The 15,358-nt window shown below is 40.4% G+C and overlaps 1 protein-coding gene across 1 annotated transcript in view; it reads left to right on the top strand.

Annotated features, from left to right (window-relative positions):
- kif1ab (kinesin family member 1Ab) overlaps window positions 1-15,358 on the top strand; it is a 35,686-nt gene continuing 20,328 nt past the window's right edge. Inside the window, exons 1-19 of the mRNA XM_084056477.1 lie at window positions 1-88; window positions 1,565-1,742; window positions 4,612-4,685; window positions 5,054-5,233; window positions 5,362-5,424; window positions 5,566-5,744; window positions 8,124-8,235; window positions 8,694-8,771; window positions 8,995-9,060; window positions 9,174-9,191; window positions 9,547-9,625; window positions 9,930-10,008; window positions 10,354-10,532; window positions 13,281-13,480; window positions 13,667-13,746; window positions 14,387-14,462; window positions 14,577-14,656; window positions 14,868-14,974; window positions 15,133-15,216. Coding sequence (XP_083912603.1) covers window positions 1,637-1,742; window positions 4,612-4,685; window positions 5,054-5,233; window positions 5,362-5,424; window positions 5,566-5,744; window positions 8,124-8,235; window positions 8,694-8,771; window positions 8,995-9,060; window positions 9,174-9,191; window positions 9,547-9,625; window positions 9,930-10,008; window positions 10,354-10,532; window positions 13,281-13,480; window positions 13,667-13,746; window positions 14,387-14,462; window positions 14,577-14,656; window positions 14,868-14,974; window positions 15,133-15,216 — 1,840 coding nt within the window. The 5' untranslated portion in view covers window positions 1-88; window positions 1,565-1,636. The remainder of the gene's footprint in view (window positions 89-1,564; window positions 1,743-4,611; window positions 4,686-5,053; window positions 5,234-5,361; window positions 5,425-5,565; window positions 5,745-8,123; window positions 8,236-8,693; window positions 8,772-8,994; window positions 9,061-9,173; window positions 9,192-9,546; window positions 9,626-9,929; window positions 10,009-10,353; window positions 10,533-13,280; window positions 13,481-13,666; window positions 13,747-14,386; window positions 14,463-14,576; window positions 14,657-14,867; window positions 14,975-15,132; window positions 15,217-15,358) is intronic.

Raw genomic sequence — 15,358 nt, 5'->3', positions numbered from 1 at the left:
GGGAAAATAGACAGGAGGAAGCAAGACACAGGAACATTTGGGCTCAGCTCGGGCAGAGGACTCAGCCTCTGCTGTTGTTGAGCGTGAGGTAAGACCAGTACCTTTCCATTCTGATGATGATGGTGTTGTTTTTCATAGCATGGCGCAGCAACAGAGACAGCAATGGGTGGTACTCTTTGGGATGGACAGTGTATGTGTTGTTGGCCATCTTGAGGCCCTCAGATAAACAACAATGTGAATAAGGGCACTGCGACAGGATGTTGATTATTTTTTTTGGTTCTTGTACCTTATCTAAATGTCCAGGTTCATCATTATTTATTATCAACATGAGAATGGTTGTGGCAATGTGGCATTCTCTTGAAATTGCTTAAGGATAGACTATGCAAAAATAGCCCAGGATTGCCCAGCTAGCCTCCTTTCTGTCGCAGTGTTGAGGTGACTTGGTTAATAAGTAGTATTTATGTTTAGGCTACAGTGAGAATGGTTAAACACAATAGTGGCCTGTAGTTCAGCTGCTGCTGCTGTTGCTGCTGCTGCTGCTGCGTTGCTGCCTTTGAGGTGCGGCAGGCAACACAAGATGGAGGTGACAATATTTACTTTCGCCAGTGTGTCAAAAATTCATATCTTTTACCCTTTCTCTTTCTGGATGCCAGCTGGTCACTAGGTGCAAGAGAATCATATGGAGTCAAACAAATCCACCATGTTTGCCAAACAGCATCGCATTTACAGCGGATGGAAACAAATCTAGAGCAATCAGTATCGCATTTACAGTGGATGGGTTTTTGATTATAGCGTTTGTTTTTCACCGCTGTATAATGTTGCTTTTCGCATCTTATCTGTAAAGCTGTGGCGTCGGAAGTCCGTCATTCATTTGTCACGACGAAACACAAAAAAAAACATCTTTGTTTATCAAAAGAGGAGTAGACGTCACAGCCTCAGTGAAGGTGCAGCAGATTGCATTACATCGCATAGAGCCTCATCCGCCGCCATATGGAGGAAAGGATGAGAATCCTAGAATAAGCGGCCATTTCAGTATAGTTATCAGGCTATGGCAACAACACAGCATCTTTCGGAAGTGCTGTTTCACACGAAACCGATGGGCTATCTTAGTGGCATGCAGGTTTATAGGTTTTAGCAGAATTATATTATGTTTTAAATATGATGGGGATTGAAGCTGGTGGATCAATGGCTTAGTTTGGCAACTTGTTTGAAATAATCAGGTCCAAACAAATGTATTTGCCTATTTCTGTCGCAGCAAAACTGGAGGCTGGTAATAAATTGAAAGTATGACTGCTGTGCTAAAACACAAATGCAGCTAGACCAACTAAGCCTATTGTGGTAGGCTTAGACCTACCACCTTTAGTTTTGTGCATAATAAGAGTAGCACAGAATGAGGAATTATGTATGTAGTGCAATACAAAGCATGTCTTTCTCTTATAGATTAGATACTGTCAGTCTATATGGCCTAATAGTCCATTACTGGTGTAGGTAATGATATTAGACTGGTGGATTTTGGAAGACCGGTCTATAATCTCAACAATTCCTTTTGTCTATATTTCTCCAGGTGCCAGGTGTGTGTGCCAGACCAAAGCAGCACCCCACTTTTAGTCACAGCGCCCCCCCTCCCAGCAGCAGTATGGCGGGGGCTTCGGTCAAGGTGGCGGTGAGGGTCAGGCCCTTCAACTCCAGAGAGATTGGCAAGGACAGCAAGTGCATCATTCAGATGACAGGGAACACAACAAGTAAGTATGATAATCAGGGGTAGATTACCGCACAGACCTGCTAGGCCCAGGGGCCCAAGAGCTCAGGGGGTCCCTAGCCAGAGCCTTTGTGTGAATTGTCACCGTTATTAACTTTGCATTTCTTGTCAAAGGGCTTAGTCATTCATGTCAATAACAGAGCCCCAAAAGTCCTACAGAAAACTAAATAGATAACCTAAACATTCAATTTGTAGATGTTACAAGAAATAAACCATCATAATACCTATCATTATTTATCCTGCCAGTTTATCTATAGGTCTTTAGAGGGGCATGCAAAAAAGCAAGTGCCAAACAGCATTGGAATCTCAAAAATCCTGTTAGGGTTAGTCAGTGTCCCTGCGAGGGGGCAGTTATTAGTGACAGTGTTAACATAAGCCTATTAATAGCTGCCAGAAAGCAACATTTTCCCTCTGCATACATTGGAAAGGTCTGTCTACCGTATATTCTTTTGTTGAAGTCAAGCACCATGAATGCAGTTAATATTAGATGATATAAATGTAGCTAGATATTTAACTGTGGAAATTTGTTTTCATTTGCTCATTTGCAATTTGTATTCAATACCCATACAAGTTAAACAATTAAATGGTTTTGCAACTAGCTACACAATTTAAGGTTATTTTATTACTCACAGCTAAAACCAGACCAGTTATCTGAACTCTGAGACAGGAATTTACAATATTTAAAAACAAAACAACATCTCTATTGATGACTCTTGAAAGTCCTTGTCATGGTGGGACGCATTTACTGTACATGTAGGACTCCAGCCTACTAACCTGTACCACTCTTCACTCAGGTCCATCTTAATTATTGATAGAATTTGATAAAGCAGCCTTTACTGTGAGAGATGAGAGCATTACGAAGGTAAAATCTAATTGTTGACAGTCATGTTCATTTTTGAACATATCACTGATTTATATTGAAGCCCTTTCAACATGTTCCCCCACATTTACTTGTCTGTTATGCAAAGCTTGCCTCACAGAAATAGACAGTGGGGCATGAGCATATCAGTGGCTGCAGGCACCCAGAGAAAACAAACAAGGGCTTCTGTCAGGGCTAGCTTCTGTAGCCTGTGGTGTGTGTGTGTGTGTGTGTGTGTGTGTGTGTGTGTGTGTGTGTGTGTGTGTGTGTGTGTGTGTGTGTGTGTGTGTGTGTGTGTGTGTGTGTGTGTGTGTGTGTGTGTGTGTGTGTGTGTGGGGGATGTAGTGACCTCTAAGCTTTTGCCTCTCATCTCTCAAGCTGCAGCGAGCAAAAGGCCTCCTTGTTTCTGCCTGAGCCCAGACACGGGTCAGCTGACGGGAGTATGTGCATGTGTGAGGGATGAGGGGGAGAGATAAAGAAAGACTGCATATTTCTTGTACCACTCCTGAAGCTCTGAGCCTGTCTGTGTTTTGATGACCTCATTCTTGTGTCGAAGAAGCTACAGTGTAACCATGTAAACCCTATACTTCATTGCACGTCAAATAGCAAAAATACAAGCTCACAATTTCACAGTAGGGACGCTAGGATTCATGGAACGCTAGGGTTCTTGTAGTTAAAGCTTCCATTGTTTCAACTCATGAATTGATCGACATACTGTAAGTTGCATCATTTCCCATGGTTAACAATCCATCTTCATTCTTCTTGCTGCGTTGTTCAAACTATATCTTCCCAGCAGTGTACAGACTTTATCAATCTTGTCTGAAATGTTCCAGCCCACCACTGCTATACTTACATTTTCCACATGATGCATTGCATTGCAGTCAACTTGAAGCCAAATGAGCATCTGCTTCTCTACCCTGAGGCTGGCTTTGTGTGTGCGTGCGTGCGTGCGTGCGTGCAAGTGAGAGAGAGAGAGAGAGAGAGAGAGAGAGAGAGAGAGAGAGAGAGAGAGAGAGAGAGAGAGAGAGAGAGAGAGAGAGAGAGAGAGAGAGAGAGAGAGAGAGAGAGAGAGAGAGAGAGAGAGAGAGAGAGAGAGAGAGGGGAAAGGATAGACTCATATTCCGCTAGCTCCACATCGTTCCTCCTATAAATGATGAGTGTTGCACTTTCCACCAATAATCACTGCAGCCAGCCAGAGAACCTCTGTTGTGGCCCTATTCATTCCTACCTTCACCTCTGGCATAAAAGAGAGATTGTGTTCAAATGAAATTGGAGGATTCTTCTCTCCCCTAACCAGAATGTCTGATTCATGGTGTTAGTTTGTTTTCTCTGCTGCCACACAGTAATTCTTCAGTGTTCATTTTACTATGCATGGGTGTATGTATGATTGCGTATTTCTGTATTCTTGGTTTGTTTCTTGCTAAAATCTGCTGACGTAATTATTGTTTTTCATTTTTGTCAAACTGGGTTCTGAAAATGTTTTGTTTTGTTTTGTAACAAAGTTACTCTTCAAATAGGGTAGGCATAATAAGCCTCGAAAAAGTATTTATCCATGTTATGGTAAAACACAGAAATAAACTAATCATTCAACTATGAGAATGTAGTCAGGTAGACCCATAAGGGTCCATTTGCTCCTAACTATCAGTCACTCTCCAAGTTATAAATCTATAAATTAACTTTACTGTGCAGGGTTCTTAATATTTAATCGTGTTTCTCAACTTGCGGGTCAGGACTCAAAAGTGGGTGGCAAGATGTCATGATGCTGCTCATACAGGGAGCAGCAGAGAATGTTGTGTTTTGAAACAAGCTGATCATATGTGGGTCCCAGTGTGAAACCAATTATAAAACACACTCTATAAGGCTAATAAATGCATACAGTACCTCATCATATAAAATTGGCCATATATCTAGTGTTGTTTAAATTATAGCCATGAAAGGTAATAATTTTGCTGATGCCTCTAATATGTGCTCGCCTTCCTTTGTGTCATTTTAGCAATCGTGAACCCCAAACAGCCAAAAGAGAACAAGAGCTTCAACTTTGATTACTCATACTGGTCACACACAACGGTGAGTTGAATTAATATGTTCCTGTAATGCTTTTTGGTTTGCATTGATTATTTCAGTCGGTACATTAACAGTTACATGACGAAGAATATTGTCAGAATGCAACGTCTTTCTCAAAAGAATGTAAATAATGTTTCATAGAACCGAGGAACTACAGTTTTTGAAGGACTGATGTTTTCTCTTATTCAGTGTTTTTTTCTTTTTTCTTTTGATCAATTATTGTGTTCTATCCATGCCACATTGTTTGCTACTACAATGACCTAATATCCACATTGGTTATCATCAACAATATTATCATCTTTACATGATCTGATCCATGATAAGTTATCCTATCTTAAACTTAATCTTGTATCTATTTTCTCTCCCTGCAGCCTGAGGACATCAACTATGCAGGCCAGATGCAGGTGTACAGGGATATCGGAGAAGAGATGCTTCTCCATGCCTTTGAAGGATACAATGTGTGTATTTTTGCTTACGGCCAGACCGGATCTGGAAAAAGCTACACTATGATGGGACGATCGGGCGAAGACCAGGAAGGAATCATCCCTCTGGTAACACAAAACATATTTTCTTAACCACCTTATGTCACTGAAGATATCTGATAATTGTTCAAATGAAAAGGATCCAAAAAACAAGATGGAAATAGCTACAGCACCACAAATAATCATTTGTTTTTCAGCTGTGTGAGGACCTTTTTACCAAGATTAACAGCAATGACAACTCTAAGTCCTATTCTGTGGAGGTGAGTGGTGTCAAACTCTTTATCCATATACTGTACACGTCAGGTGCATTTTGCTTTTACTTCTGGTGGGGTAGGACATAATGCTTATTTCATCCTGAGTAGACTCCCATGTTACTGATGACTGTCTCTTTCCCCCACTAGGTGAGCTACATGGAGATCTATTGTGAGCGTGTGCGTGACCTGCTGAACCCCAAAAACAAAGGGAACCTACGTGTTAGAGAACATCCCCTGATGGGACCATACGTAGAGGATTTGTCCAAACTAGCTGTCACATCCTACAATGACATCCAGGACCTGATGGACTCAGGAAACAAGGCCAGGTAACAGTGGATGGCTGCATCTCTTTAAAGGTTCTATAACATTCATTTTCACTTTCTTTGAGGGGGGGGGCCTTGACTTTGATGTCATAGTCACCCCTCTCCACCCCTCACCCCTCACCCCTGACCATTTATACAAAAAAGGAAAAGGGAGATCTGTGTTAATACCTACAGAGAAAGGGGTCGAGAGTTTTCTTTTAAATTGAATTGTTTAATATCATACAAAAATTAAAATGAATACCAGTGTACAATAGACAAAAAACAAACCAAGGTACTATGTGTAAAATAAAGGAGACAAAAGACAAATAAAAATACAACACAAGAAAATTTAAGTAAATAAATATTCAGCAATAAATAATAAGAAATAAGTAAATATGCATTTGCATGTCCATATGCATTATTAATTAATTAATTATGGGTCCAGTTTATAAAAATGACAAAAGCACAATGTCAAACAAGCACAGTAATGTCAGTAATGTCAAACAAGCACATAAAGAGAAAAGGAAACAAGATAAAAAAAATAAACATTTGTCATGTCTCCACTCTAAAGTTGACTGAACTCAATACAAGGACCCACAAACTTAAACTTTAAAAATCATTGTGATAATAATGTTCCAGTCGGCCTGGGCCGTAGCGTGGCGGTCCAGGCACCCTAGACTGCAACGACCTTTGCTGCGTGTCACCCCCCCATCTCTCTCCCCATTTCCTGGCAGCCTACTTTCCCTAATATCCCTCTCTAAATAAAGGCATAAAAAGTAAAAAAAAAAATATATACATTATTTTTTCCAGTCACCACATTGACCATGCACTGAAAAAAAAATAGTAACAATATTTATATAATAAATCATTTAGATCACAATGACATGACTGTAATGGAGCACCGAAGTCTGACGTAATTTACTCATCCTACCTGGATCGCGGTTTATTTCCCCATTCAGAATTCCCATAGATTTGTTTAATATCGCGTCAAATAAGAACTGTGTTCCAAAAATAAACAATTGATCCTGGCGGCTTGACTCATATGGATATGAAGCATCAACTGACGGTGAGAAAATGCTAATGTTACTTCTGCCAAATTAGTTCAATTTTTGCCAGAAACAGACTGTATCAAATATGAGTGACTGACTACTATAAACGATATAGAGCCTCCTCCCCGACAATATCGCCGTGACAGTTTGTTTATTTTTGGACCACAATTCTTATGAGACGATTTTAAGATGACCCAATGTTATTCTCCATAAAGAAATTACTTCCACATCAGTACTCTGTAATACATTTTTTAAACAATTCTACTTCTACAATTGATCACACAAAATATTAAAGTCAACAATATGCAGTGAAATAAAGAAATGCAAACAATGAACGAAAGCATGGATCAATATGTGAATGAATAGACAAAAAAATATTGATGAATACCTATGATCACAAACATATAAAACCAATTTATTTTCACGGACAATGCAATGAGGGGAATATAAAATAGGGACCGATATGGAATCTGAAACAAATTAATAAAGAGAAGGTTAAAAGATAGTTGATAAACTAGACCTCACTCAATAAATAATGTAATGCCTGTTGGTGACTGATTTAGGATGAGCTCAGCCAGGAGTGCACACGCTGAACCGACAGGATCTGGATGCAGCGATGGTTTGGCTGTTGATGGCTCCATGGGGCTTGGCTTTTCGAGGAAGACGGGAACACAGTGTAGATCTTTTGGCACAGATCTTTGTAGGGCTCAACCTCAATGATGGTTCTGGGGTGACTTCTCGCTTTGGTACTGTTAGGCAACCGCATGAAGTTGGACTTTCTGGTGATGGTTACGTTGTGGACACCAAGAGAGATCTGGGGAACTCAGTTGTACTAGTTGGCTTGAACCGTAAGCCTACTAACAGTTCAGTTAATGATAACATGAGTAATCATGAGCATAAATCAAAGTCATGATGTCATGACTAGGTCTGATAAGGTGAGACATATCAGCCTCTGTTTTTAGGGAAAGTTGTGTGATGTACAGTAATAGTGACAGGATTAAATTCAATTACTGATGGATGGATTGATTGATTGATTGATTGATTGATTGAGTGAGTGAGTGAGTGAGTGAGTGAGTGAGTGAGTGAGTGAGTGAGTGAGTGAGTGAGTGAGTGAGTGAGTGAGTGAGTGAGTGAGTGAGTGAGTGAGTGAGTGAGTGAGTGAGTGAGTGAGTGAGTGAGTGAGTGATTGAGTGATTGATTGACTCATAGAACCTAAAGATCACTGGATGGGTGAATGACAAAAGATGGGTTATACAGTAAATGAATGGATAGATGGAATGAATGATGAATAGGTGGAGTGAAACATAGATTCCGTACAATGTGTACAATGCAAGACCTTTCTGCTATCCCCCAGGACGGTGGCAGCCACCAACATGAATGAGACAAGTAGCAGATCCCATGCCGTCTTCAACATTATCTTCACCCAAAAGAAACATGACATGGATAGTGACAACACTTCAGAAAAGGTACAGTCAGACTGCAAGTCCACTGGGAACGCTAGAATGCTTGTAAAAAATACTAGCATTTTAAATGTGTTTTACTTGTGATTCTCAATGGCAAAGATGGCAGTATTATGTCCCTGACAGTGCTATGAGTTTAGTATGCTTCTTCTATATAACTGATCCATTTATATTCCTGTCATGAATCAGCAGAGGTCTGAATAGCACAACTAAATACTATCGCACAGCTCTAATTAAAATCTAATGAACTGTAGCATCTCTGACGCAAATTGCTGTGATGGTTTTATCACCTTTAATAAGCGGTTTGAGGCCATCTGTGGTGTTGTTACCTGCGTGAGGGTGTTTTATATTAATGGATCATCACATTATGTCTTGTAGTAGAGTCTTGAGGCCAGTTTTACTGATTCTTTTTTCTTAATGTTTTACAAGATGATGAATTATCCTGCTGTTATGTTTGATCACAGGTCAGTAAAATCAGCCTTGTGGACCTCGCTGGCAGTGAGAGAGCTGACTCAACAGGAGCCAAAGGAACCAGACTCAAGGTGAGAGAAGACAAATTTTAGAGATATGTTTATTGTATTTATGCAATGTGCTATAGTTTGGGTCATAGAACATATCAATGACTTTTTCTGTAGTAATAATAATAATTATATATATATATATATTTATGGGGTTTTAAAGTGATTTTAGGTCTTTTTGAGCCAATCATTATGGTTACTAGCAGTTTCATTGTCCTCTAAATCTTATTTTTTTTCTAATTTCCAGGAAGGAGCAAATATTAACAAATCTCTGACTACGCTTGGGAAAGTAATCTCTGCTTTGGCTGAAGTGGTGAGAGTCCCTTACAGTCTTCCTCAAACATATTCTCCTCTACATTGGTACTCGTTTTTGTTCAAGTAACAAGCATAATTTTGCAACCTTTATTCCCACCGACACATTTTCAGGACTCAGCGCCAAACAAGGTAAGCAATACTACATACTATAACCACTGAATTCAAAAGACAGATTGTACCTAATTTTGAACTGATTAAAGGGATAGTTCACCCCCAAAATGCCTTTTTTTCTATTGATTACTCACCCCATGGAGCCTTCAATTCATGGAGATTCTTTTTACTTTTGTCACATTCGTATGCCAATAATTTGATGACCGGCGGAGACTCAAAGCGTCTCGTCATCAAATTATTGGCTTAGGAATGCGACAAAAACAAAAAAATCTCCATGAATTTAAGGTTTCATGAGGTGTGTAATTGATATACGTAAAATAAGTATTTTTTGGGGGGTGAACTATCCCTTTAATTGTGAAATGATTGTGTTTAGAACAAGAAGAAAAAGAAGGTGGAGAATTTCATTCCCTACAGAGACTCAGTTCTGACCTGGCTGTTGAGGGAAAACCTAGGTACGCATTTGCACACATTAAAAGTGTTAATTTAAGTCAGAGAAAAAACAGTCCCATAAGGGTCCATTCTGTTTAAATCTCTGAAGTCCTCTTCTCACTGTGGATAATAGCTCAACAATTAATTTTTCATTCTCACTGGGGTCTTGGACCTAATGTCTCCTCTTCATTCTAAGCTTATGTTGTATTTTGTTAGTATCAGATGTTCTTTCTAAATTAGTAATACATTTTTATGAATACATTTTTATATTTGTTATCATTTATAATAGTTATAATAACAATTGAGGTCTTTCTTCCTGTGTGCTAGGAGGGAACTCTCGTACGGCTATGGTAGCTGCCCTCAGCCCTGCTGACATCAACTACGATGAGACCCTCAGTACCCTGAGGTGAGAAAACACTTACTGTTCACCTCTTTACCTCCTCTCTCAAGGTCTTCCTTTCTCTGGAGAACCATATTTGGAAAATAACTTTTGCTGTCAAACAAAAGGTTTTTATACAGACTATTGTCCAAGCTTAATCCAGCAACATTAGCGTTAATTTTTTCTTTTAGTATATTAAACTTCTGGTCCATATAATTAGCCTATCATACACTGGTATTACTTTGTACAGTAAGGCTATAGCATCTTTCCAGTTCCAATTTCTACCTCAATTTAAGCCAAGACTGAAGAATTAAAGCAGCCCTGTTAAGCTCCTCAGTATTTGCGTTCTGTTAAATGTTGATTGCTATTCAGGTATGCTGACCGTGCCAAGCAGATCCGTTGTAACGCAGTGATCAATGAAGACCCCAACAACCGTCTTGTACGTGAACTGAAGGAGGAGGTGTCTCGCCTTAGAGACCTGCTGTACGCCCAAGGTTTGGGTGACATCATAGAAAGTAAGCGCTACACGAACACACACAAACACACATTCTGTACACACAGACATACTGTATATGAACACACATTTGTGCACACATACACACTCAGACTACAGATTTATATGCATGCCACACAGGTGCATATACTGTACGTACATGGAAGCACATGCACACGTTCACACACACACACACACACACACACACACACACACACACACACACACGCACACACACGCACACGCACACGCAAACGCACACGCACATTTGAAATATTTATTTATGTCCACATAATAAGAAGTACAGGATGTACAAAGGACATAAACACTGCCAGTGCAGTCAGATGAAGGGAAAACAGCCAGTTACAAAGTGCATGTAAAGCAGAGCATTGTTACATACAAAACAAATGATGGCATACTTGTCAAACACAGCGGAGGGACAACAATCATGGGTAAAGGAAGCAACGCCTCCTCCAAATTGAGCGGCTTCCTATAATAGCTGATATTGAGCAGTACCTTGCTAATTGTTTAGCCCTCCTTTTGGAGAGGCCGGCCACTTGCAGGCCCCTCACAACCAACTTGTGCACGTGTCCTAGACTACCAAAGATAAAAAACAAAAGTTTACATCTGTAGCCTAGCTGAGAGAACACACACACACACACACACACACACACACACACACACACACACACACACACACACACACACACACACACACACACACACACACACACACACACACACACACACACACACACACACACACACACACACACACACACACATTACTGCAGACCTCTGCTTAGTAGACACAAACGAGAGGATGAGGTTTATTTGTGTGTGAGTGAATCTCACACCCATTCTTATCTCTCCTCTATCCTATCAGCATATCGAGGCACCGGCCCTGTCATCACTGGTTTGAAATGTGTGTATAAGTCGGGCAAGCCTGCGCTTTGCAACTACTATAAATGAATCTGCAGCCAGCTTGCACCACACCACACACCAGAGACCTAACTAACAACCCCCACCCAGAACCACTGGACTGCAAAGCAAACAATGAACAAGCAAAAGAATATAAATCAATTCCTAAACATTTAGGGCTACATCAAATCTGATCAATCAGGATAAAACCTTATGCTGTATTCAATGATCCCTATCTTAGAAAACCCCAAATGGCCTCCTCTCTTACCATGGTAATCCTAATTCCTGTCATTTTATGTTTTATGGTCAGTCTAATGTTAAAATGATTTCATTAGTATTGCTACAGTGTACAGTAAACAAAAGCTCCAACAAGCAGGGCAATTCTAATCTTAACAACCTGCCTCCTGATCATACTTAGTGTGCCTTTAGAATCTGTAGCACCCAATTCTTAATATTCCAGTTAATTGTGGAATAACAATAAGGTTAAGTGCACTATGCAAGGCAGCAGTTGTGTTCTGTCATTCAGTCCAGTTTCACGTGCCCGGAGAAATATGTTTATTTCAAGTTTCAACAGGAGGACGCCATTTTAGATTGCCCTGAAGCTTTCTTCTCTCCTGTGCTCTGGTTCTGTGTGTAGGGTAGCTAATTGGAAGTCCACACCGCTCCACTAGTCCTGGAGAAGCAGCAATGAGTCAGGCTTTTCAAATGCAGCTCTACTGCCAAGGGCCTGGTGCTCCCCTCCCCTCCAATGCATTAACGTGGCTCTCATCCTGGGTCACATTCTTTAACCCATTAAGACCGGGAACGCATCTGTGCCATTTCAGATTTCTTTGGCTATTCAAAAAATAGCAGATCTACAAGCATCTACAATAGCAGATCTACAAGCATGAGTGCCGCGCTACTATTTTAGTAAAATCGTGAACATTTGTGCAAATTTTGGAATATATATATATTTTTAAAGCAATTTTCTTTTACTCAAATCTTTGCTTCTGGGGATTCTACAAATGTCTTCTAAATCCTAACATTTTTTTGAAAAAAACTTATGTTGCTAAAATATCAGTGGTTCTCAAACTCTTTTCATGTCAAGGACCACCCAGAATGATATGTATTTGGCCGCGGACCCCTATCTCAAAATATGTTTTTCCAGGGACCCCCCAGAAGCAAAGAATTGAATTAAAAATGTTTGCTTAAAAAGAAAAGAAAATATTTATATATATATTCAAAGATTTGCACACATTTTCACCATTAAAAAAAATAGCTGATCTACAAGCCGCGCTACGAGCTTGTAGATCTGCTATTTTTGAATAGCGAAAGAAATCTAAAACGACACAGATACTTTCCCGGTCTTAATGGGTTAAATCAAATATATTCTAAACAGCAGATTGTAATTCTCTCCATGTGTAACAGATTCATGTAAATTATTTTTGTTTGTTTGTTTGTTTGTTTGGTTTTGCTTGTGATCAGGTGTAACAATGCTTGTGAGCTTGATGAATGTATGTGTATGTACATTGCATTTCAATGTCAAAGAAAATTTTTGATTTAAAAATTTGAGTCTACATTGCGTTGTTTGCCCCACCAATTTGATTTGCTCAATTGCTCTATTCTCTCTCTCTCTTTGCAATGGCTTTGGTAAGCAATCTACCTGCGCTTCTATGATCCATTATTTGAGCTGTTTTCTTCTTTTTTTTGTACTCCTCCCCGCTCTCCTTTTCCCCCCTTTTATCCGTCTCTCCGCGTGTTCTTCTCTGCCCCCCTACCAAATGTTTCTCCTTACTTTCCTGGCATTTTTGCTCTTTCCTTCCTTCCTTTCCTTTCCGTTCGTTCGTCTGTCCGTCCTCCCTTCTCTTTTCATCTTCGTCCACGCATCGCCTCTCTTCTCTGGCAGACTTGTGCGATTACAAGAACTTTGTGAATAATCGCCACGCTGCCATTCAAGGTGGTGATCTCTCCACAGTGACCAATGCCATGACAGGGATGAGTCCCTCCCCCTCTCTCTCGGCACTGTCCAGCCGGGCCGGCTCCATCAGCAACCTGCACGACCGCATCTTCAGCCCCGCCAGCGAAGAGGCCATCGAGAGGCTCAAGGTAGGCAGGAAGGGAGAACACGGGTTTTGGTTGGAGAGGTGGGTGAAGACGATGGGTAGAGTAGACCAGAGAAGATAGGAGAAGAGAAAAGAGAGCGGGGAAGCATTTTCATTCTTCTTTAACCACATAAACCCTATAGCGTGGTGCGCGTGCTTTCAACTTAAACTGTCTTCACCTCGCCAACAGGAAACAGAGAAAATCATTGCTGAACTCAACGAGACTTGGGAAGAGAAGCTGAGACGTACTGAGTCCATTCGCATGGCAAGGTGGGTCAGAAATGTCAACACGCCACATTCTTTTAGGTGCAGCAAGATCTTCTACCCGAAGCGTTCATTGTTGTAACCACTAGCCAGTGCATTCTTTCAACTATCGGTGATAGTAATTACTATTTTTATTTATTTATTTTATTTAACTAGGTAGGGCTTTCCAAACTAGTTCAGACAGTCAGGACATCTGGGTGTGCACTGCAGGAGTTTACGGAAAAAGTTATCAGAAGTTCTGTATGATGTCAAAATGTAGTTATCATCACCGCCCTTTCCGGAAAAAAAAGTTCAGACGTCGGAAGGAGCATGTATTACGCTAGAGAAGAAATCTACCTTGATGCAAATCCTTCCTACAGTGCTAGCTCTGTATACAGTCTGTAATGCCGCCGACTGTGATAGCTGAGTGGGTAGAGAGGCCGTCTGGGAACCAAAAGATTGCCAGTTCGACCCCCGGCTCACCCAGTCTACTGTATGTGTCAAAGTGTCCCTGAGCAAGACACTTCACCCCTAACAGCTCCCCCTGTATGCTCATCAGCTGGGTGAAGCTGTGAAAGCAATTTCCCCTCCCCTGGGAACCAGACCCCCCCCCCCCCCCCCCCCATTCTAAGTTGTTCCACTGACAGTTGTTGTCTGCTCACTGTAGAGAGGCTCTTCTGGCCGAGATGGGCGTGGCCATGAGAGAAGATGGAGGCACTGTGGGCGTTTTCTCTCCCAAAAAGGTCAGATACATTCGGCACTGTACACCCTGGTAACACCAAAATCACTATATTATACTGTAGATATTGCTGTCTCACACAAAGTAGCAAATTGAAGGTTGCTGTTGTCTGTCTTAGACCCCTCATCTAGTGAATCTAAATGAAGATCCACTGATGTCTGAGTGTCTTCTATACTACATAAAAGAAGGCACCACCAAGTAAGACTATACTCTCACTAGGGCTTGGCATTATATCAGTGCATATATATATAATATATATATATTTCTGCACTGATAATACATACATAATGTGTAAATAGTAAATCATATTTGAATAGTTTGTTTATTAGGCAAATAGTATTTGAAGTTTTATATGAGCATATTTTTTATATCCTTAACCTGATACAGTGGATCATTTATTTCCCCTCAGAGTTGGCCGTGATGATGCTAAGTCAAGACAGGACATTGTCCTAAGTGGCCATTTTATCGAAGATGAACACTGCACCTTCAGCAGCACTATAGGTCCTCAGGGAGAAGGTAAAGGCTATGGGCATGAAAATAAATGTATCTTGTATCTTTGAAAACTAATATTACATTTTTATAAGGTTTAAGTCAAATGTTATATTTTTTTAAAACCTTTTTAAACATTAATTTACCATGCCACTTCTAATGCCACTTCTCCATTTCTCCAACAGGAAATGTTATTCTGGATCCCTGTGAGGGAGCTGAGACTTACGTCAATGGAAAGCGAGTGACTACCGCCACTGTTCTACGCTCTGGTAAATTTTATTAAGAAATAAACAGAGAGAACTAGAAAACAAACCATGTACAATCTCATCCAGGTGTAATCTATTTTTATCTAATCTAATATGGTCTGACGTGCGACTGTCTCCAAAAAACAGATGAAGGTTGATCTTTCCC

The sequence above is a fragment of the Gymnoscopelus microlampas genome (assembly GCF_963454915.1).
Source record: "Gymnoscopelus microlampas genome assembly, chromosome: 5".
NCBI classification, from domain to species: Eukaryota; Metazoa; Chordata; class Actinopteri; order Myctophiformes; family Myctophidae; genus Gymnoscopelus; species Gymnoscopelus microlampas.
Note: the sequence above shows the minus strand (reverse complement) of the source record. Positions and strands in the feature narration are given on the sequence as shown.